General features: G+C 43.8%; 1 protein-coding gene across 11 annotated transcripts in view; it reads left to right on the top strand.

The window, feature by feature from the left end:
- The window catches only part of Eml4 (EMAP like 4), a 125,483-nt gene extending 106,164 nt beyond the window's left edge, over positions 1–19,319 (top strand). For all 11 annotated transcript variants that reach the window (XM_029470875.1, XM_021150126.1, XM_029470874.1 and 8 more), the window contains 5 exons: positions 2,078–2,175; positions 11,993–12,080; positions 12,722–12,820; positions 16,183–16,313; positions 16,689–19,319. In XM_029470875.1, the coding sequence (XP_029326735.1) occupies positions 2,078–2,175; positions 11,993–12,080; positions 12,722–12,820; positions 16,183–16,313; positions 16,689–17,150 (878 nt within the window). In that variant the 3' untranslated portion in view covers positions 17,151–19,319. The remainder of the gene's footprint in view (positions 1–2,077; positions 2,176–11,992; positions 12,081–12,721; positions 12,821–16,182; positions 16,314–16,688) is intronic.
- Positions 19,320–22,023: the final 2,704 nt, after the last annotated feature.

Here is a 22,023-nt window from a genome sequence, read left to right on the forward strand (position 1 = left end):
GCCATATATATTAAACACTGCACACAGGAGGAGCCATATATATTAAACACTGCACACAGGAGGAGCCATAAATATTAAACACTGCACACAGGAGGAGCCATAAATATTAAACACTGCACACAGGAGGAGGCATATATATTAAACACTGCACACAGGAGGAGCCGTATATATTAAGCAGAGTGTTCCATCTCAGTAGCAAGCTTCTCTTTATACTTAAGTATACTGCAGTGGAGAAAGAGTTCCATGCTAGAACACTTGCCTACCACATTCTCCTTTCGTTCCGTCCTTGACATCCCCCAAACATTGTAAAGAAACAGCCAGAATACACACCAGGATCCAACTGTCACTCCTCTATACTCTGCTTAGCCTTGTCTTGAGTTACATAACCATAATTGTTAGTTATTAAATAAAATACCTAGTAATTCATTGTAAGAATTTTATATAACTTCAGTCAACATTGAGTAATTATTTGTATACTTTATCCAAAATGTTAACTTTCTATAATATTCCAGTTACCTTTGTTTTTGTTATCTATATGGTTTAATTTATATCATTTTTTTCTAAAATTAGTTTGGCTTTTTTGAGGCATAGTCTTTCCCAAACTGGCCTGAAATTTATAATTCTCCTTCCTCACTCTTGGAAGAACTGGGACTATAAGCATGCAGGACACACCTGCCTTGGTTACACTGGTGCATTTGGTGTGGGTTGATTTTTGTCTGTGTAATGCTACCTGTTGAAACCAGTCCTCCGTGTGCATGGCAGGCAAACACGTCAGCACTGAGCTACAACTTCAGCTCTGAAGGTGGACTCTAGTGGCTGTTGAATTAAGACTAAAAATAAAAACTTGATTGTTTCTTCATTATTTAAAAAGAAAGAATCACCGAATATTGTCTTGAATGAGGAGAAAAATGTATGTACCCCAAGATGCAAAAGTTTGAGCTGGGTAGTGGTGGTGCAGCCTTTAATCCCAGCACTTGGGAGGCAGAGGCAGGCAGATTTCTGAGTTTGAGGCCAGCCTGGTCTACAAAGTGAGTTCCAGGACAGCCAGGGCTACACAGAGAAACCCTGTCTCCAANAAAAAAAAAAAAAAAAAAAAAAATTGCAAAAGTTTGAGTCAGCTTAATTTGTGTTTTTTAAAACTCTGCTTGTGGACGTTGTACATCGTGGTGCGCACTAGGCTCCGCACCACAGTTTGAGCTGGGTAGTGGTGGTGCAGCCTTTAATCCCAGCACTTGGGAGGCAGAGGCAGGCAGATTTCTGAGTTTGAGGCCAGCCTGGTCTACAAAGTGAGTTCCAGGACAGCCAGGGCTACACAGAGAAACCCTGTCTCCAACAAAAAAAAAAAAAAAAAAAAATTGCAAAAGTTTGAGTCAGCTTAATTTGTGTTTTTTAAAACATGTATTGTATGAGCATATGTGTCAGAGGACATTGTTAGGTGCCTCTATCCTTCTACCACATGGTCTCTATGATGGAATATGCCAGCCATCAGGTTTGGCAGCCTGTACCTTTCCCTTCTGACCTAGCTTGCCTGCCCCCAAAAAGTCATTTTGAAACAGCAATATTTTCTGTTTCATTTGATTTGATTTGTTTTTAATCCTGGCATAACAACCCCTAAAAATGCATTTAAAAATCAAAAGACTGGTGGACTTTGACCAGTTGTTATGTGCTTAGCATATTTGTCGGTGCAATCAAAGATACTATAGAACTAGAGAATGTGATGTGTCCTTAAGGAAACCCACTCTGTAATTGGTGAGATCAGATGTGCTTGCCCACGTATGGAGCTGTACCTGATTAGTGTACTACATAAACATTGTGCACTTCCACCAATACATGTGGGGAAATTTCTCTAAAACCAGCCTTTAGCTGACTACAGGGTCAGGAAGAGGAGTGTCATGCTGCACTAGGCTACCATTTGAGTTTAGGAGATGCTGCGTGGTCAGCTTTGTTCATAACATGCCAAATAGTTAAACTAAACTGATGGGATGTAACGGTTTTCATATATCATTTGATATAGAACAAATAAGGCAGCAATACATACAGACATTTTCAACTAGCACTTTTTCCTGTTTCATTCTAGATGGTACTCTTCTGGCTGTGGGCTCTCATGACAACTTTATTTACCTCTACACAGTCTTAGAAAACGGAAGAAAATACAGCAGATATGGAAAGTGCACTGTAAGTAGCAAAGTAGAGTGACTTAAGTGACACGGTGATTGAAAGATACTCTGTTATGAGGAGAATTAAATGTTCATAGTGACACAGCTGTTACTCTCCTAATAGCTGCTTTAAACTATTTCTGTGAAAACTGAGAATGCCTGAACTAGGACACGGTGAGTGAGTCCCTTGCCTCGGTCCCCAGTACATCATAAACCAGGAATGGTGGCACATACCTGGGATCCCATGTCTTGGCTTACAGGGGGGCAGAAGAATCAGTATCCAAAGTCATTCCCAGCTACACAATAAATTTGAGACCACCGTGGGCTACCGGAGACCATATCTCAGTAAAAAGGAGTGAGAGACCTGGAGACATGGCTCAGTAGTAAGGAATGCTGCTCCTTCAGGGACCTGATTGTCATTGCCAGTCTGATATTGAGCTGTTGTCAACCACCTATAACTCCAGGTCCAAGGAATCCATTGCTCTCTCTGGTCACACACATATACATAACTAAATCAATCTTTTTTAAAAATAAAATTGTGATTACCTAACTGGAGAACACAGTTGCCTATCTCTTCCTTACATTTGAGTTCAGCTTTTCTCTCCCTCTAACTAGTATTAAGAGTTTATTTAATGTTTGACCCAGGTTTCTCTGTTTAACCCTGGCTGTCCTTGAGCTTAGTAAGTAAGTAATGTAGTAATATAGACCAGTCTGCATTTAAGACAGTTAGCAGAAATGTATTTCCATATTCTGAAGGTAAAAGGTCATCTTTATAAGATGACAATTAAATTCTATAGATAATCTGCATGGTTACTGTAAGGTAGGAACTCTGCTCACACTAAAGAAAGGGCCTAGGCACCAAGACTGTGTCTGGAAGATGTGTCCCTTTGTCCTCAAGAGGTACAGGTGCCAGGCATGGTAGCACTCATCTGTAGTTCCAGGCCAGCTGGGGCACTCAGCAGACGAGAGCCAAGAAGAAAAGGAAGACAAACCAAGCACACTGCCACCGAGAAGTCTAGCTGAAAGGGCAGCTGCAGCTCAGTGTGGGTTACCTGCCCGCGTATCTGATGCCCTAGCTTCACTCTCACACGGGATGGGAATGAAGAGTAGGAAGGAAATAGCCCATGGTGGCTACAGACACACACAGACTGCATCAGACAGCAGACTCCTGACCTGAACGTTACTTCCTCACTTGGACACGAGTGTGGCCTTGAACAGGTTACTCTAACCTTCTGTTTCAGTCGTCTCACCTGCAAAGTAAGGGTAATGGTAGTTTCTACTTCACAGGATTAAAAGAAGCTAATGCAGGGCTGAGGACATGGCTCAGTAAGTAAGAGTGTTTAGTGTGCAAGCATGAAGACTGAGTTTGAATTACCAGCACCCCCATAAAAAGCTGGGCATGGACATGCATGCCTGTAACCCAGCACTGGGGAGTAGACAGGAGGATCACTGGGATTCACTGGCGTATAGCCTAGCTCCAGCTTACATGACAGACCCTGTTTCAAGGGACAAGGCAGACACTAGCTGGCCCCCATATATATACAGCACACAGGGAGGGAAGGAAGCAGCAGCAGCGAAGTGAATGTGTGTAAAGAACTGAGGCTGGTGTCTGGCGTATAAATACTCAGTAAATGTTCAAAATGGAGTAACTTAGCATGTGTGTTAGGAAATTATTCAGAATTAGCAAATGACGTGATGAATTAGCATGGTGACATGAATCCTTTGATAGTCTTGATAAAACAATTCACTCAGGTGCATAAATAAAAGAACTAGTTCTTCTAAACACACATGTAGTGTGGGGCTGAAAATTATTTTACTTATTTTACACAGATTGACTATTCTTTACTTAAAATGCTTAGCACCAGAAGTATTTCAGCTTTCAGGTTTCTGGCATTTCGAATATTTATATACTCATTATAAGAGATCTTCGGGCCAAATTGAAGTAAAAACACTGATTCATTCGTTTCTTACACTCACAGCACAGAGATAATGTTATACAGTGTGTTTAGTACACTTGTGTTTTGACCCACCTATCACACGAGCTTATAAAGTTCTAGATTTTAAAGCATTTCGGACATTCACATTCGGAGTTTTCAGTTTGCTTATCCTGGCAGCACAGACCTGTGCTCTTAGCAGTCTGGACGCAGAGGCAAGAACATTGGTCACAAGATCAAGGCCAGGCAGGTCTACATAATGAGACTATCTCAGAAAAGAAAAGAAGAATGTTGAACTTTTATGAGCAAAGACTTAGTGTTTGAGAAGAGAGATTTGTTTATTACTGCTCTGTATGTTTTATATCATACTCTAAAACCAGTCCACTTATAAACTGGTCTACAAGCAATCTGAGATACTTGCAGAACTTAACTTAAAAATATTTTCTTTCTTTTGAAAACAAGTTACAAATCATTGTTTGCATCTTTTAATTAATTTATCAACTTAATGTCTGTAGTATATAAAAAAAGATTAAAAAAAAAAAAAAAGATATTCCAGCTCAGCTGGAAAAGTGCTTGTCCTGCGAACTTGAGGGCCTTGGAGCCCAGAACCTTTGTTTAAGCAAAAGAAGCTGGGCGTGGGCGTGCTGGGTTGTAATTCCTGCCCTGTGTGTGCAGAAACTGGCAGGTCACTGGGATTCACTGCCAACCAGCCTAGCCTCTTTGGTGAGTTCCAGACTGGTGAAGAAATGTGAGGTTGTCATCTGGCCTCTGTGTGTATATGTGCATTCACATGGAACATATGCACACACACATACAAATAAAAAAAGAAAAACAATATTTCACCATGAGGATTTTTTAACTTAACCATGGTAGGCTATAAGTTGTTTGACTATTATGTGCAGGATTTGTGTGTGAGTACATGTGCACAGTGCACATTGGAGGTGAGAGGACAGCTCTGCATGGCTTCCAGTGCTGGGACACAAGTACATGGCACACAGCTCTATAACCACTGAGCCATCTCACTGCCTAACTTTAAATCATGCTTCAGTTTGTAACCTCTTGACAGGAATAAACAGGCCCCAAAGCTTATTTAATAAATAGGGCATAGGAAATATGATTTAACCTTACAGAATCTATATTTTGTTTGTTTGGATGGTTTGTTTTGAGACAGGAACTTCTTAAGTGGCCCAGGCTGGCCTCAGCCTCCTGGGCCACTAGGACTGTGGACATGCACCACCTCATAGAGATGGAGTGGGAATCTGGCTTTAGAGTTGGCTGCAGTGTGGGCTACTTGCTTATTAACTCAGTCCTCCTTTTGCAGTTGTCTTGATATCATGGCAGATCTAGAACTTAAAGTTTTCCTCATTTGCCATCAAGGAAAGACTGTGCAGTGCTTATGATCCTCAGAGTTGCCGCAGTGTGTTTTATTATTACCATCTGACTCACCCAGCAGAGAAAAAAATAGTCAGTCTAACAGCTGACAAGCAGAAGGACCTTGGAAATGTTGGGAAATGACAGTCAATTAATCGCATGAGACAGTCTCAGGACCTGTGTGCGTACACAGAGCCGTTAGGGCTGTGACAATGGGCACGGCTCTGGCTCAGCTGCCTGCAGGCTGTGCTTCTGTCCCTGCTCTTTCTACCCCTACCGCCTGCTCAGATGCTACTGTTGCTTTGTCTGTTGTCTGCTATTAAAGAGAACAAACTGGACCAGGCTGGCTCAGCCACCTACTAACTTGTGACTTCAAGCAAATTGATAGCTTCTCTGAATCTTATTTTCATAAAATTGAATTTTAATAGTTCCTTTCTTAAAATGGTACAGCTAGAGCTCAGAATTCAAATGCAGATGCTGGCCCCTCCTTCCAGTCATTTTCCTGATTGTATGCAAAGGGATTAGTAAAGAAACCAACCACTCCATAGTATGGTTAAGGGAAAGGTTTTTATTGTTGAGGGGAGCAGACTGAATATGGCCAGAGCTAGGGAAGCAAGAGAGCAAGAGAGACAGCATAGCAAGCGAGGGAATTGTGGGAGACCAGTCAGTGGGGTATGAAGAGAGTGGGGATCTAAGGGTGCTTGCTTTAATGTCTAACATAGGGACGGAGGGAGCATGGAAGTCAGGCGTGGGCTTTGTAAGTTAGGTAAGGGAAATGGCACCTTCTGGCAAATAGGAACCAGGTTCACAAGCTCCTAAAGAATGCTGGCTTTACACAGCTGTCAGCAAGCCTTCTGTAGCCCACCGCGAGCTCTGGATATATGCACTGGTTGCTGTACTGCCCGAGACCTAACACTGATACTGGCCAACGTTTACATGAACAGGGTAGCAAAAGAAAGAAAGAGACAGACTAGAGTGTTAGGAAATACCCGTGTAATAGAGAATAACCATTCTGAGCAGCTGCAGTCTTCCTCTCTGTGGTGTTATTGTGTGTGGACACATTATTTCAGAAGATGGAGCAACACAAGGATGCAAATCTGGGCGCTCTAGTACAAGGCAGCAGGCAGGTTTAAGTGTCCCTACACATTGTCCTTCCAGAAACAAAATATGAGTGATGGTTCCACTGGGCAGCACTCAACAAGATACCTACCTTTTCTCTTTCCAAAAACATTATTTTACAATTATTTTTTAATTGTTTATCTTGTGGACCATTAAATGTTTTTATTGTGTTTTGTGTCCTGATTCATGTAAACTTCCTAGAAATCTCAAGGAAAATAAACCACAAAAGCACCTCAGATTTGAATAGAGTTATATGCTTTGCAGTTAACTATAGTAGATTATACAAAGTACTCTCCTAGCTCTAAAATTACAATACTGTCAGGCGGTGAGGGTGTGCACTTGGGAGGCAGAGATAGGCAGAGCTCTATGGATTTGAGGCTACCCTGGTGGACAGAATGAGTTCCAGGATAGCCAGGGCTACACAAGAAACCCTGTCTTGAAAAATCAAACAAATAAAATTAGTGATATAGACTGCTGTAACCAATCAGTCCTGCTCAAATCACCCCAGCAGAAGCCGTGTAAGACACTAAGACACACACACATACACCCTTCTATATTAATATGCCTTAAAGAGCTCAATGGCTGGGCCATTCCCAAACTTCCACATGGCTTGCACCTCCCCTCCAATACTCCTGGGCTGTTACTTACTAAAATCTATATTCCATCTTTGCTGTCCTAGACCAATGGGGGCAGGGGCTGGGGCCGCTCTTCCAGGGTCTTCTGTGATTGCTGTGCGCTCTCTCCTGCACCCTCAGGCCTGGTCTCTCTCCTTTCCCCACACAGCGGTTCTCAATCCTCCTTCCTCTCTCTGCCCCTTTGCCCTCAAATCCTAAAGTCCCATCTCTCTCCCTGCCCTGCCATTGGCCTCTGGCAATTTTATTTACCAATTAAAAACAACTAGGTCAGGGACCCTCAACGTCTTACATGCAGATTTTTGTGCAATTTTGGGAACATAGGTAACAATGCAAGCATTAGACCAAATCTACTCTCCCCCTTTTCATCTATTAAAAGGCCTTTCTCTCGGATATACATTGAACATAGTAACAGGTGTACTATAAGGTATAACATACACTAATAATGTCCAGGCAATCAATTTTGTCAGTTTTAGGTACATTATTCTAACATCTATCCTAACTTAAAGAGTTTACAATTTTATATCTGAATTGTTTTGATTTTAACTTGCATTACCATCTGAAACCATCCTTTTCAAATCTAGATCATCTTCCTCAGTGCTAAACAACTTAAGTGATTGAGATGTGAGAACGAATTAAATAATACATAGGAAGGACACAAACATAGCTTCCAAAACTTAAACAATTTATATAGACAGCTGACTTCCGCAAAACGTTGGAACATCTGTCTTCAGCCTTCTGGCCCAGAACCATCTGTTGCAGTAGTTGATTAATCCTGCTCAAATCGTGCTGCACACAATCCTTGCTATCTTCCCCAGAGTTCTGGGTTCCTGAATGAAAGACACACACATGTTGCCCTAGACCTAGTTGGGGGAGGAGGGGTGCTGAGGCCACCCTTCCCCGACTCTTACATGTTGACTGTGTCTTTGTCCTTTGCTGGCATGACCGTTCTCAATCCTCCTTTCTCTCTCCATTCCCCTGCCTGACAATCCTAAAGTCCTTTTTCTGTCTCCCTGCCCAACCATTGACCGTCAGCAACTTTATTTACCAATTAAAACCAACTGATGGTAGGAACCCTGGGCATCTTACCTGTGGATTCTTGTGCAATTTTAACATTAACATAACAAGCATTAAACCAAATCCACAATAGACTCATCTAAAAGAGGTCATCAGGGACTGGAAATCAGAGCTCAGTAGCAGCGTGTTTGCCTAGTCTGTAGCAGGCCCTGGGTTGGATCCAGCATCTCTCTCACATATAGTCTCCTTTCCTTCCACTGCATATCAGTGCCTTGCATCATTTTATGTAGCCTAAGGAACTCCAGCCATTGTCTCATACTTCTAAGCAGAGGGGAGAGAAGAAACAAAGACAACCCTCTCACTGAGTCAGTCCTCCCGTCCCCCAGAGCCAAGTAGTAGTTTGCGGGGTGGGTATCTGGGTGCCTGACCAAGTGCTACGGATTAGGACTGCCAGTGTACTTCAGTCTACTAGATTTGATTAGACTAGCAAAACAACTGTAACTGTTTGAGGGCTTTGGTTTTTTCAAGACAGGGTTAGTCCTATCTGTCCTAGAGCTCACTGTGTAGACAGGCTGGTCTTGAAATCTGCCTGCCTCTGCCTCCCAAGTGCTGAGATTAAAGCTGTGTTCCTCCACCACCTGGCTTCTTTTGGGGGAATAAAGGAGGAACTGTTCTTTAAATAGAGTAGGAGGGATAACAGCAAAATTACCATGAGGATGGGCATGATGGCACAGGCCTGTCATCCCAGCTACTTAGAGGCTGAAGCCCAGCCCGAGTAACTGAATGAAAATATCTCAAGAAGTAAAAAGTTTGGGAGACCTTATCTTTAATCCCTGCTACTAGAACAAAACCTTGTGTTGAGAGTAAACAGAACAAGCCCAAGAAGCCACGTGAAATCGCAGGAAGACAGGCTGAGCCCAGGTGGACATGGTCTGTGTCTAGACAGAAGTAGGTAGGACGGAGCCTGGTCCTTGCACACTCTTCTCTCAATGTGATGTGGCTGTAAACATTCATCATGTTGTTTATGGGCTTGAGAAAAGATCTGATATTCATCTGAAACTGCCCATGGGCTGCAGAATTATCAGAGTTGTTTGGGAATAGACAGACTAGAGTCCAGAAACAGAACCACATCTTACTCTAAGTGCACTAAATAGTAAGAGGAACTTTGCAAATACTAAAAAAAAAAAAAAAATGAATTGACAATTTGTAGCCCTTGCTAATCCAGTATGGTACTTACTGGTCACAACTTTGTGTTCATAATGTTAAGTACAGGTCGGTGTCCTTGGAATACTAGTTACAAGTTGGCTACTTAGACACTACAGGTGACCCTGGACCACCAAGATAGAGAGCGTTTTCATTACTATAGAAAGTTCTATAGGATGACTAAACTAGAGATGGCTACTCAGTTAGGAGTCAGTATTCCATGCAATGCCACACTTGAATGCTCATGGCTGTTCTCCGGGTGCTGTGTTCTTCATATTACTTGTAATTAGCATGTGGTTGTACCATCTGGTAATCAAATAGCAGTAATTGCAGTGCTAGCTTTGAATACTGTTTTAAAGTTTCAAGGTGATAAGGTCACTCTGTACCATTGTGCTTGTCCGGTGTGGTGAAGTCTGACACAGTTTCCTACTCTATGTGTGCACAGGTTGAATATCTGACATGAAGTGCTTTGTCTCACAAGGGTTTTAGATTTGGGATATCTCAGTTGACCATCAAATCTAAAATATAAAATGCTCCAAAATCCATGGGCTTTAAATCTTGTCAGCATTCAGGTTCCAGGCTTAGAATGGGGATGCTCAGCCCATTCTGTCCCTGAGCCTGTAAGTTGGGAGAGGACACTATGGTCACATCTGGGGGTGTGAGGTATTACAGACCCTTTCCCCACTTCCCAATAGCTGCACTGTGTACTCTGTGCTTATTGTTGACATTGCTATCGGGGAAATAACCATTCTGTTTTCCAACATGAGTCAGACCTAGTCCCCAGATAAGCCTTTGAGAGCAATATGCATTGATGGACCTGCACACACTGTGTCCACTGTTACATATTAAGTATTATGTAGACACATAGTGTTTTTCATTCTCTTCTAAGTAGGGCAGCAGGCTTTTCACTAAGATGCAGGTACCATCCAAAGAACATCTATGTCAGAATGAACACTTAGAGGAATGTGCATTGCCAAGATTAGTCTGCTTAATCCCTAGACAGCATAGCTGAGACCTGAGACTTGTCTATCAATGATGTGTTAGCATGTTCTCATGCTATCCCTAGACAGCAGAGCTAGACCTGAGACTTGTCTATCAATGATGTGTTAGCATGTCCTCATGCTATCCCTAGACAGCAGAGCTAGGCCTGAGACTTGTCTATCAATGATGTGTTAGCATGTCCTCATGCTCACTCAGAAATACATTCTGGCTTTAGAAGCTGATCTCTTGTTGCTGATATTCTCAACTGCAAGTGATTCCCCAACCTGTTTTCCAACATACCTACAGTCTCTATTATCCAGAAAGCTTCAGAATTCCCAAATTTCCACAATTCAGTTCACTAAGACATAAGCATATGTATTTGCAATGCTCTGAAGAAGGCTATGGGTCCAGAAGGAGTTTAGGACACATTTAATCAGGCTTCGGGAGGAGAGTGGAATAATTAAGAAGCTTATAGATCATTAAAAACAGCATCTGAGACACATTGAATTTATTAACTTAAAACACTGTATGCAGGAAGCTTTTAATTCCAGAAGTACAAAATTTGGCTAGATGAAGCCAGTCAGCGTGTGTCTGTCAACATGGACAACCATGAGCTCTCTCTGACTTACCTGACTTACTGGGACTCATCAGATGCTTACATGTGAAGCTAACAGCTAAGTATTTAGTAGTGTTTGTTGTTTTCCTTTCCAGTGCTACTAAAAGCCAAGCAGCAAAATAATATTAACATGTTCCTATTTAAAGAAAGTTTTTTTTGTTTTGTTTTGTTTTTAAAGATTTATTTATTATATGTAAGTACACTGTAGCTGTCTTCAGACACTCCAGAAGAGGGCGCCAGATCTCGTTGCGGATGGTTGTAAGCCACCATGTGGTTGCTGGGATTTGAACTCTGGACCTTTGGAAGAGAGGAGAGGAGAGGAGAGGGTGCTCTTACCCACTGAGCCATCTCACCAGCCCCTTAAAGAAAGTTTTAAAGAGTCGGTGATTAGCTTGGGTCCAGGTGTTCTGCAGGACTGCAGTGTTGCAATCACTTGCCCCACCCAGAGCATTCTCTGGAGACAGGAGTTTTCCTGGGAGAGTTTCATTCTGACTTTACAGGGAGCACACACAGCCCAGGGAAACGTGTGTGTTTAACCTGGGACAGAAGTGCACTCTCAAGACGGACAGCGCTCTAATAGGGACATAGGATGAATGCGTTAAAATCTGAGCTGGGAGCTGAAGAGTCCTTCTTGGGATTCCCTAGGTGGAGGGGACTTGTTTCTGGGGTGTAGGTAGAGACACCAGCAGGTTTCACCCAGGTTCCAGTAACTTGGTAGTTTTCCTGTTGTGTGCAGCCCTTTGAACACCACAATCCTGCCAAATTCTTCTACCACTGGTTCTCTTCACATACCTGTGTCTACTGCATCCTCAGCTTCTAAGAGTACAGGGTAAAAAGAACCATTGAACCTTTTGGTCCCTTGGGCTATGATGCTCTCATCCCTTAGGATTCCTGGCGCATGTTAGTAAAGTAGGAAATTGTCATTCAAAACTCTAAATGCTTTCTTTCTTAATCTTTTCTTAGGGACATTCTAGCTACATCACACACCTTGACTGGTCCCCAGACAATAAGCATATAATGTCTAACTCGGGTGACTACGAGATACTGTACTGTAAGTATGAACAATCATGTATGGGTTCAATGTGTTTGCAAGGCACTGCTGTACAGGCTACATGGAGTGCAAACTCTGAGGAGTGCATGCTGGCCTCTAACTTACAGCTTCTGTTACTCCACGCTAAGTAAGGAGTCTTACGTGCAAGCCTCTTCTCCAAGAAAGCAATGCATTCATTTAATGGTGTAGAACTGAGCAGATGTTGCCACGAGAGATCTTTCTGTGAACCTGATACAGCTCTAAATGGTTACATTTAACCGCTTTTCCTGGAGGCAGGGCAAACGTTATGGGTGAGCCTTTATGCTTCCATAGAAAAGATTAAAACTTCTATGGGAAACACTTTGTAATTCTGCAAGGTCCTGTTAAACACATTCTTTTCCTTTTTAAATGAATCTTAAATGTCTTTCAGTGTGTGGACTATAAATACAAGTAAACATGACTAGTTTAAATGAATCTTGAATGTCTTTCAGTGTGTGGATTATAAATACAAGTAAACATGACTAGTTTAAATGAATCGTAAATGTCTCTCAGTGTGTGGATTATAAATACAAGTAAACATGACTAGTTTGAATCAAGACGCACTTTCAGATACATTTGTACACAGCACTATTATTATACTTCTTGTTTCTAAATTTCTAAAGGGGACATTGAAAATGGCTGCAAACTAATCAGGAACCGATCAGATTGCAAGGACATCGATTGGACAACATATACCTGTGTGCTAGGCTTCCAAGTCTTTGGTAAGAAAATTGCAGCTAATGTGAAGAATGTGTGAGAGCTTTTTATACATCATGTTTACCAGGTAAATTGATAGAAGAAAGTTATTAGCCAGGCTTGATGGCACGCTCCTTTAACCCCAACATTTAAAAGGCAGATAGGTAGGTGTATCTCTGAGAGTTTGAGGCCAGGCAAGACTATATAGTAAGACTCTTACTTTCAGATTAAGAGAAATTAAATGGACTAACTGTGGTGTTTGAATATGCCCAGAGAGTGGCACCATTAGGATGTGTGGCCTTATTGGAGAAAGTGTGTCACTGTGGGGGTGGGCTTATAAACCTTCCTCCTAGCTGCCAGGAAGTTAGTCTTCTCCAAGCAACCCTCAGATAAAGATGTAGAACTCTCAACTCCTCCAGCTCCATGCCTGCCTGCACACTGCCATGCTTCCCACCATGATGATAATGGACTGAATTTCTGAACCTGTAAGCCAGTCCCAATGAAATGTCCTTGTAAGAGTTGTCTTGGTCATGGTGTCTGTTCACAGCAGTAAAACCCTAAGGTACTGACTGAACCAATATGAGATTGGTCTCTGCAGAGCCCTAAACTTTGTCTCAACAGAAAGGAGTTGACACAAAGGGGTAAAACATCTGAATTGTATTTCCCAAAAGTGGGTTTGAAGTTTTCAAATTAGTAAAGACATTCCAAAAAATAGCAGCATTATTGAGATCTTGACACATATTGATTGGTTTACCTAAAGCGTACAAACCAGTGGTTTTCCCAAACCCACACTCATGGACTTGTTGTGCTTTGATCTTGCAGCATTTTCCTCACTTCCAAGGAACCTTCAGCACTGGGATAGAGGGCTCAGGGTGCCCTCTATCCCAGTGTTCTCAGCCTGTGGGTCATGACCCCTTAAGGAGTCAGCAACCCTTTCATAAGTACCCTATCATAAATAAGTATCAGATATTCACATTATGATTCATAACAGTAGCAAAATTAGTTATGAAGTAGCAATGAAATAGTTTTATGGTTGGGAGTCACCCCATCGTGAGGAAGAGCCACAGTGTTAGGAAGGATGGGAACCACTACTCTCCCCCAGCCCAGCAGCCAGTACACATCTGCTTTTTCTGTCAGTTCCCTGTCTGGATAGTTCATATAAACATACACATACAATGTGGTCTGTTGACAGTGGCTGCGCTCGAGGCCAGCCTGGTCTACAGAGTGAGTTCCAGGACAGCCAGAGCTACACAAGCCCGGGGGGGGGGGGGGCACTCATCTGGAAGCTGGAGAGGTGGCTCAGTGGTTAAGAGAACTGGTTGCTCTTCCAGAGGTCCCGAGTTCAATTCCCAGCAACCACATGGTGCCTCACAACCCTCACATCTGGTGTACCTAAAGACAGCAACAGTGTACTCACATACAATAAATAAATCTTTAAAAAAAAAAAAAAAGCTCCCCTGGTGTGTATCAAGGCTCTGGCATCCTTCTGTATGAGTGACAGAGACTACATTTTGTTCATCCCACCTCTCAGCTATCATAATAATGATGCTGCGCACATGGACAGAGTGTCTACAAACAAGGCTTCATTTCTCGGGCATTACAGTACAGTGTGGTGCTGCTGTTCTGTGGCTTTGGTGGGACCACTGCTATGTAACTGTGCCATGACATTCCACTGGTGTTTAGCGTCCTTGCACCACCACCACCACCACTACTACTACTGCTACTACTATTACTTCTTTCTTCTTCTTCTTCTTCTTTCTTCTTTCTTCATTCTTCTTCTTCTTTCTTCTTCCTTCTTTCTTCTTCCTTCTTTCTTCTTCTTCTTTCTTCTTCTTTCTTCTTCTTCTCCTTTCTTCTTTCTTCTTTCTTCTTCGTCTTATTCTTCGTCTTCTTCCTTGTCGTCTTCTTCGCTTATGGGCATTCAGTTGTCCTAGTGCCATTTTTTAAAATATTAAGGTGATTTTTAGCCGATTATTATTTAAAGATAAAAGTTGGGGATTATAGGGCTGAGGAGATAGCTTATTTGGCAAAGTGCTTGCAGTGTAAGCATGAAGACCCAAATTCAGACTTCTAGCTAACATGTAAAAAATCAGATATAGATAGTAGCCTGAACTGTAATCCCATCAACAGAGAGATAGAGACAGGTTCCTGAATGTTATTGACAATGTTATTAGACCTCAGCTCTAATTTCCACAGCAGAGACCCTGAAGCTAAGGAGATGTTTTGTGGGTACAAACACTTTATGTGCAAGCATGAAAACCTGAGTTTGAGTTTCCAGTGCACACACAGAAAGTTGGATGTGGTCCTGAACATGCCTACAACCGCAGCCTTGTGTGGTCAAGGCAGGCACATCCCAGGAACTTGCTGGGAAGTTGTTCTAGCATAAACAGTGACTCTGCCCTCTTTCCCCCTTTTAAGATTTATGTATAAAGAATATTTTGCTTGCATGTATGTAAATGTGTCATCTGCATGTCTGTGGGGGCCAGAAGACATTGATTGACTCCTCTGAAGCTGGAGTTAAAGATGATTGTGAGCCACCATGCAAGTCCCATTCCTGTGGAGGAGCAATCAGGGCTTAACAACTATCTCCCCAGCACACTGACTGACCCTGTCTTAATGGAACAAGGCAGAGCGGAGTGGAGTAAGACTCCCAGCATCTTCCTGTGGCTTTGCATGTACCTGCCCTGCACACTCACAAGTGTGTAATACACAAATATACCTTCCCCCCAAAATGAATTTGTTCTCAGGACTAGAAAGGTGGACTCCTGAGTGAAAAGCACTGTGCTTAGAATGGTTACTCTGTTCCAGGGCTCAGACACCGTCTGTGACATCTGTGATCACCAGGCACACATGTGTTGTGCTTATCCTTACTGTAAGCAACACTCATACACACACCAAAAAAAAAAAAAAACAAATAGAATGAGCCCAAAAAATGACTGAGTAGGATTCAGCCATAGGAAGTCAATACCTCAGCTCTAATTTCCACAGTTTCTGTCTGGACTAAAAGAAGCTTGTTCACTTAGACCATGACAGCCCCGCCTCAGAGTAACTTGCTAAGCGTATTTGGTATGCCTTCTCTTCGAACACAGTTCTGTAGGATAGAGCACACTAAAGCAGTGTCTGCCTAGGCCCTTCCATGAGAACACTTTGTGAAGGCGCTCACCTACCAGGAAGGGAGCGCTTAGTCCTTACCCTTTGCTGACAGAGTGCCTCTGCGTTCCTCTCTACGAGGAACTGATGGTGTCTCCTAAGGAGCTTGTTGTGGAAGCAGGTCACAGTGAGGCTAGTGTCTTGGCACCACCTGTTGCTTCTTGCTGACTAGGATTGCCTCTGTGTTGCTTGGCTTGAGGTGTTTGGGTGTGTGAAACGTCAGTTACATTTTCTCTAGGAGTCTGGCCGGAAGGATCTGATGGGACAGACATCAACGCACTGGTTCGATCCCACAACAGAAGAGTGATCGCAGTGGCTGATGATTTCTGTAAAGTTCATCTCTTTCAGTACCCCTGCTCCAAAGCCAAGGTCAGCGCTCTTGGTGATGTGCTGCACAGCACACCCTTGCCCAGTTTCCCCTTTGTCATGCTAGAGGGTGGGCGATTCTTAGTGTCCTGTTGTTTCTTTCTGAGTCAGGGTCTTTTAGCCTTGAGTTCATAGCACTCCTCCTGCCTTTGACTCTCAGGTACTACCATTGCCTGAGTGCACTTCCAGACTCTCGTTCCTTTTAAAGAAATAAGAAAAGGAAGATCTTCCCAGGTCCGTTCCTCAGCTCTGATGTCTCCTAGCACAGACATAAATGAACCTGTTTTCATAACCTGACTTAATCTCCCTGCTCATCTCTACTGCTGTGAGCAGGCATGTAAAAATGAGTTTAATTTTCCCATCTGATTTCTTTTCTAGGCTCCCAGTCACAAGTACAGTGCCCACAGCAGCCATGTGACCAACGTCAGTTTTACTCATAATGACAGTCACCTAATTTCAACTGGTGGGAAAGATATGAGCATCATTCAGTGGAAGCTTGTGGAAAAGTTACCTGTGCCTCAAAACGAGGTCATAACAGACGCCAGTGTGACCAAAACCCCTGCCTCTTCCTCTGAAACTGCCAGGCCGTCTAACTCTCCTCCACTGCCTCCTTCCCTACCATTAACTGGGACGGCTGAAGAGGAAAGCAGAATGGGCAGCTCCTCCACACTTGTGGAGAACAGCCTGGAGCAGATCACAGAGCCCAGCGAGGAGCAGAGCGAGTGGGGTAGGGAAGACCTTGGTGTGCTGATTGATGAAGAGCCTGCTAGTGAGTTAGGTGAGAAACAGGGAGCACCTGAGCTGCCTGAGGAGGATCGAGGCACAACACCCCTATGCTAAAACCCAGGCTGCAGGGTTCCTCTGCAGCCCGTGACCCCGTGACGTGATGGGGCCAGGTAACGGGACGGGCAGTGGTGAGATGACTGTGGATGGAGGTTTCTTTCCCATGAGATCGGACACTCTCCAGCAGTCCAATATGCCACCAGTGAGCTAGAGCAATCCAGGAGACTGTTTGGTAGATGTTGACGACGTCACCAAACTTAAATAGCAGGAGGAGACTGGCAGGTGAGTGTGTCCAAGAAATCCACATTCGTGGTGCAGATACTGGAAACCAAACTGCAGCTGCACCCATTGGAAGAAACCTGTTACCTGAATGCGATTTCCTCCATTCCTCAACAGCTGGAGGCCGCTCAGGCACCATCGCTCGTGTGGCTGCTGGCTCAAGCTGCCATTTTTTCCTGATGCAAAAAATGAAAGCAGGAAAAAGTGCTGTCATTGTGATACCGTCCCACTCAGATGTCTAACGGGAGCTTAATTAAGGGGAATGTTAGCATTGCCAAGTGCGATGGTGTTGCCTTTCCATGGGATGTTGCATTTTCTTACACTACCCGAGATGTCCAGACGTGCTTGTAGGAGGCTACTGCCTAGGTGCTGCCTTTCTAAGTTCTGATGAGAAACAGTCCTCAGTGGCTTGTGTACAGATTGCTATATCCCAGAAGCAAGCCTTGGTTTGTTGAGCTTTTCATGTATAGTAAACCATGATTCTGAGAGAATCGATTCTCCAAGGAGTCCTTCACTGGCCTAAACATTCTGTAATGTTGGGCATTCAAGGGAATGGAAGAAAACAAACCGCATGCCTTTAACCGATGAACTGTAATGACGACCTGCTAACTGTCGCTAGCCTTCAGCGCTATCTGTTCCCTCACAGTCGCTAAGTGGTCAAATTGGTGCTTGAAATTCATTGGTCTAGTTGTAATTTTTATACAAATTACACCAAGAGATGTCTTTTTTTATAGAAATGTAATAGTCACAGTGCCGCCTATAGACTGCACCCCTTGCAGATGTGCTGTCTGTGAGCATTTCCTCCTTCGGTGAGCCTTGCAGCCCTTGTATGGCTGGCTTTGGTCTGGGCAGTGCATGTGTTAGTAGTATACATGGGCAGGTCGGCTTTTCTAAGTTTTGTCAGATAACTATTTTTCCTAAGTATGTGTTTCCTACTTCAGTGATTGACAAGTGTGCATTTCCTATGTTTGTTTATACTTTAATTACAAAACTATTTTTTTTAACTTCCTACATTGTTTTCCTACTTTTTTGTTGTTGGATTATGTGACTTTTCTTAAGTTCAGAAGTCTTAAGTGTGCAAGCCTTTATGTGATCGTGCCATTCCAGAGTGCAGCAGAACTGTCATCCCTTCCAGTACCTTCTCAGGAGTAACACATCAGGTATGTCATCAGCGCTGGGAACCGTGAACGCCAAGGACACTCGCCACTATTCACACGCTGTGCCAAGGGTGTGTCTGAGTAAGATGCACACATCGAAGTGCGTTCAAAGTCTGTGTCTAGGTATATATGTCCATGAAGCTCTCTCCTTTTGTTTACAGCTTTTTTTAATTGGAAAAAATAAAAATAAAAAATCCTCACCTCGACATAGCTCTCTCAACATAGCTCTCTTTCAGAGGGAGATTTCAAGCCACCTGACTTCTTCAGTTTAGTCTTCACCCAGTGTCAGAGCGCACAGCTTCAGGCATCTCTGTTCACCAGCTAGCAGTGGAGATGAAATCAAGTCCTTGCAAAATGGATACTAGGAGATGAACAAGCAATTCAAGGAGAAGAACGTGCGTCTCTCAGTGCCTGGAGGATGCGGCTCGCCACACGCAGGGACTTTATTTGGGGACATGTGTCACCTTTGGGGTTACCATGTACAATGAGATTTATAATCATGATCCTCTTGGGTGGTAGTTCCAAAGACACTACTAATGTGCAGAGAGCGCTCCAGCCTCTGGTGCTGGTCACTACTGTTTCCCGTCAGTCAGATCTGTGATAATGGTTGGAAGGAGGTGGGATTATGAAACTGTTTTTGTTTTGTTGGGGTTTTTTGTTTTGTTTTGTTTTTAGAAAACTTGTGAATGAAAATGAACCCAAGTGTTTCACGTGAAGATGAGCCATTTCTATCATGCATTCCGATGTCATGGCAGAAAATTTTGAAGATAAAAAAATAAGATAATCAAAATGTTTCCTTTGCCTTTGTTTGGTCTTGGTTGTCGGAGACAGTCTTGCTATGCATTCTAGGCTGGCCTTAAACTTGTGACAATCCTCCTGCCTCAGCCTGGAAAGTTATTACAGGCATGCCCTATATGCAGTTCTTTGGTTTTTACATGTATCCTAAGTAGGTTTCTTCTGGTACTTTGTGTGACTACCCAGATATGAGAAGGAGACACCAGTTGACTGCTGTTGTAAACAAACTCCTGGTAGCAAGAAACCTCATGCCAGCAGAGGAACTTCCTTCAGAAAGATGCCCCCTGGTCAGCAGGGAACAGTGCAGCTTCCGCTTGCTTCCTCTCTGTGATGTTGCTAATGTCTAACACTGGCTGGTCCTGGTAATTACCCAGTTACCTACCTGACCTGGCTACTTCCTGTTGCTGGTGTTTGAAGGCCTGTAGGAAACAGGTTGGCATGCCTGTAGTCTCCCTTGTGGCTCAGCAGTACACTCCTCCATACAAGTTGACAACAGCATTTATAGTCATGGAAATAAGGGGGGGGGGGCTCATAGTTATCTTACTCAGCTTCGATAACTACACATTCATAGCTGTTCAGCCATGAGAGGATTCCCTTTTTAAGTCAGGTGTGGTGACAGACACCTTTAATCCCAGGCTGGGGAAGCAGAGACAGTCCCAGTCAGTCCCTGTAAGGTCAAGGCCAGCAGGGGCTACATTACTGAGACCCTTCCTCAGAAAAGGAAAGGGGAAACCCCCCATTTCAGCTGGACAGAATGCCTAAAGCATCAACATTGGCTAAGTGGAATGACTAGGTTTTAAAAATAAATGTAGGAAAGAAACTATAGATAGGGGAATCAAGTTTTCAGGGCGTTGAGGTTGCTGTGGCTACATAGATTACAGGAGCTGTCTCCTGCTTTAGAGCAGTTAACGTGTGTGGGGTTTTTATGGCGAGGGGTAGTTTTGAATTTGGTATATATGTGTTTCGTTTTACTTTTGGACATTTCTTGTGGAGGCCCAGGCTGACATTAACATTGTCTCGGCCTCCTGAGTGCTTGGATTGCAGGCGCGCACCACCACACGAGTGAGAGACTGCTGTGGAGGAAGACCTGCTGCAAGCCGACTGGGCCATACCCACCTCGACCGTCAGCTGCTGTGGAGCCTTAGCTGAAAAATCAAGGCAGGGCAACCAGCCCACCTTAGCAAGGGACATGCCAGGACTGCACGCTTACAGGCCCAAGACATCAAAGAAAGCCTACACGGGAACAAGGAGGCTCTAACAGTGTCAGGCTCTGATACTGCAGAGGAAATGAGAGGAACCAAGGAAGGGGCCACCTTCAGACTCCTTGCCCAAGAGGATGCATTCCCCAGTCATGTTACACGCATGCTGTCACTGCTGGGCTCTGCTGCAGAAGTAAGTCCGGGACTGCCCCAAGCTCACACCCAAGAGCTTAAGAGCACATAGGATCCAGGTGCTTTTCCAAAAACATAGAGGCTGCAGCCTTCCCTCTGAGCTACCAGACTCACCTTTCACAGGGCCCCTTGAGTTCTTTTCTAGCTTCACTACCAGTCCCCATAACCGCCAGACTCTTTCAGAACAACTGTCCCATCCTGGGAGTGCCATAGACGCTTCAGCCCTTGCAACAGTCCCAAGTCTCATTGTTACCATTGGATAGACCAGGAACAGAAGAGCCCAGTAACTTAGATGACCAGTGACCACCACTTGAAGGCTCTGTCCATGCAGCCAGCTCCTTTTCTCCCACCTCCAGATTACACTAAGATGGGTGGTTGCTCCTAAGAGACACTAGATGGGTTAACCAGCTAAAAACAACTCTGAAGGACCCTGTAGAGAGGAGGGCAAACTAGTGATGGCCAGGGGCAATGAAGGAGAGCTGGTATTAATGACCACGTCGCAGGGACCCCAAACGCTACCAAGGAGCCCATGATACAAACACATAAGAGCCTTTATTACAAGCTCATGAGCAAGGTCTCTCTCACCAACCCTGTCTCAGCAGGTCAGAGTCTAGGTGCAGGGTGTTTATTGGTAGTTGTAGCAGTCCATTGGGCATGGAAAACTGGGTTTACCTGAAGTGAAAAGGGATGGGCTGTGAGAGAAGGATGAGACCAAGACAAAGGTTCTGATCAAGGCTCCAAGTTTAATATTCAGCACTGTGTTTATATAGGGAGAACCCACAGACCCATCCTTTGTTTCAGCTGGATGATGTTGCAAAGCAAGCTCAGTGGGCAGTCTACACCTCTAAGTTCTTGTAGGGAACTGTAGTGCTGAGGAGCTGACGACCCCACCTAGGTCATGTAACCCATTCTAGCAAGGACTCAAGGTCTGTTTAGCCTGCACAAGGCTGGGGGAAGGGCACAGGTAGTTACAACAAGCTTGGGGAATTTCTATATGGGTCAGCAAGTTAATATTTTAAAAATTGCTGGGGCTGGCAAGATGGCTCAACAGTTACGAGTGCTGACTGCTCTTCCGAAGGTCCTGAGTTCATATACCAGCAACCACATGGTGGCTCATGAAATCTGATGCCTCCTTCATCAGGCGGTGGTGGCATATGCCTTCTGGAGTGTCTGAAGACAGCAACAGTGTACTTACATATAATAAATAAATCTTTTTTTAAAAGTTGCATTTCTGGTGTAATCTGCAGGAACTGAACATAGGGGTAAAACCACATGACAAACTGGATGGCCAGGTTATCTCTTCTCTGC

This window comes from Mus caroli, chromosome 17 (assembly GCF_900094665.2).
Source record: "Mus caroli chromosome 17, CAROLI_EIJ_v1.1, whole genome shotgun sequence".
NCBI lineage: Eukaryota > Metazoa > Chordata > Mammalia > Rodentia > Muridae > Mus > Mus caroli.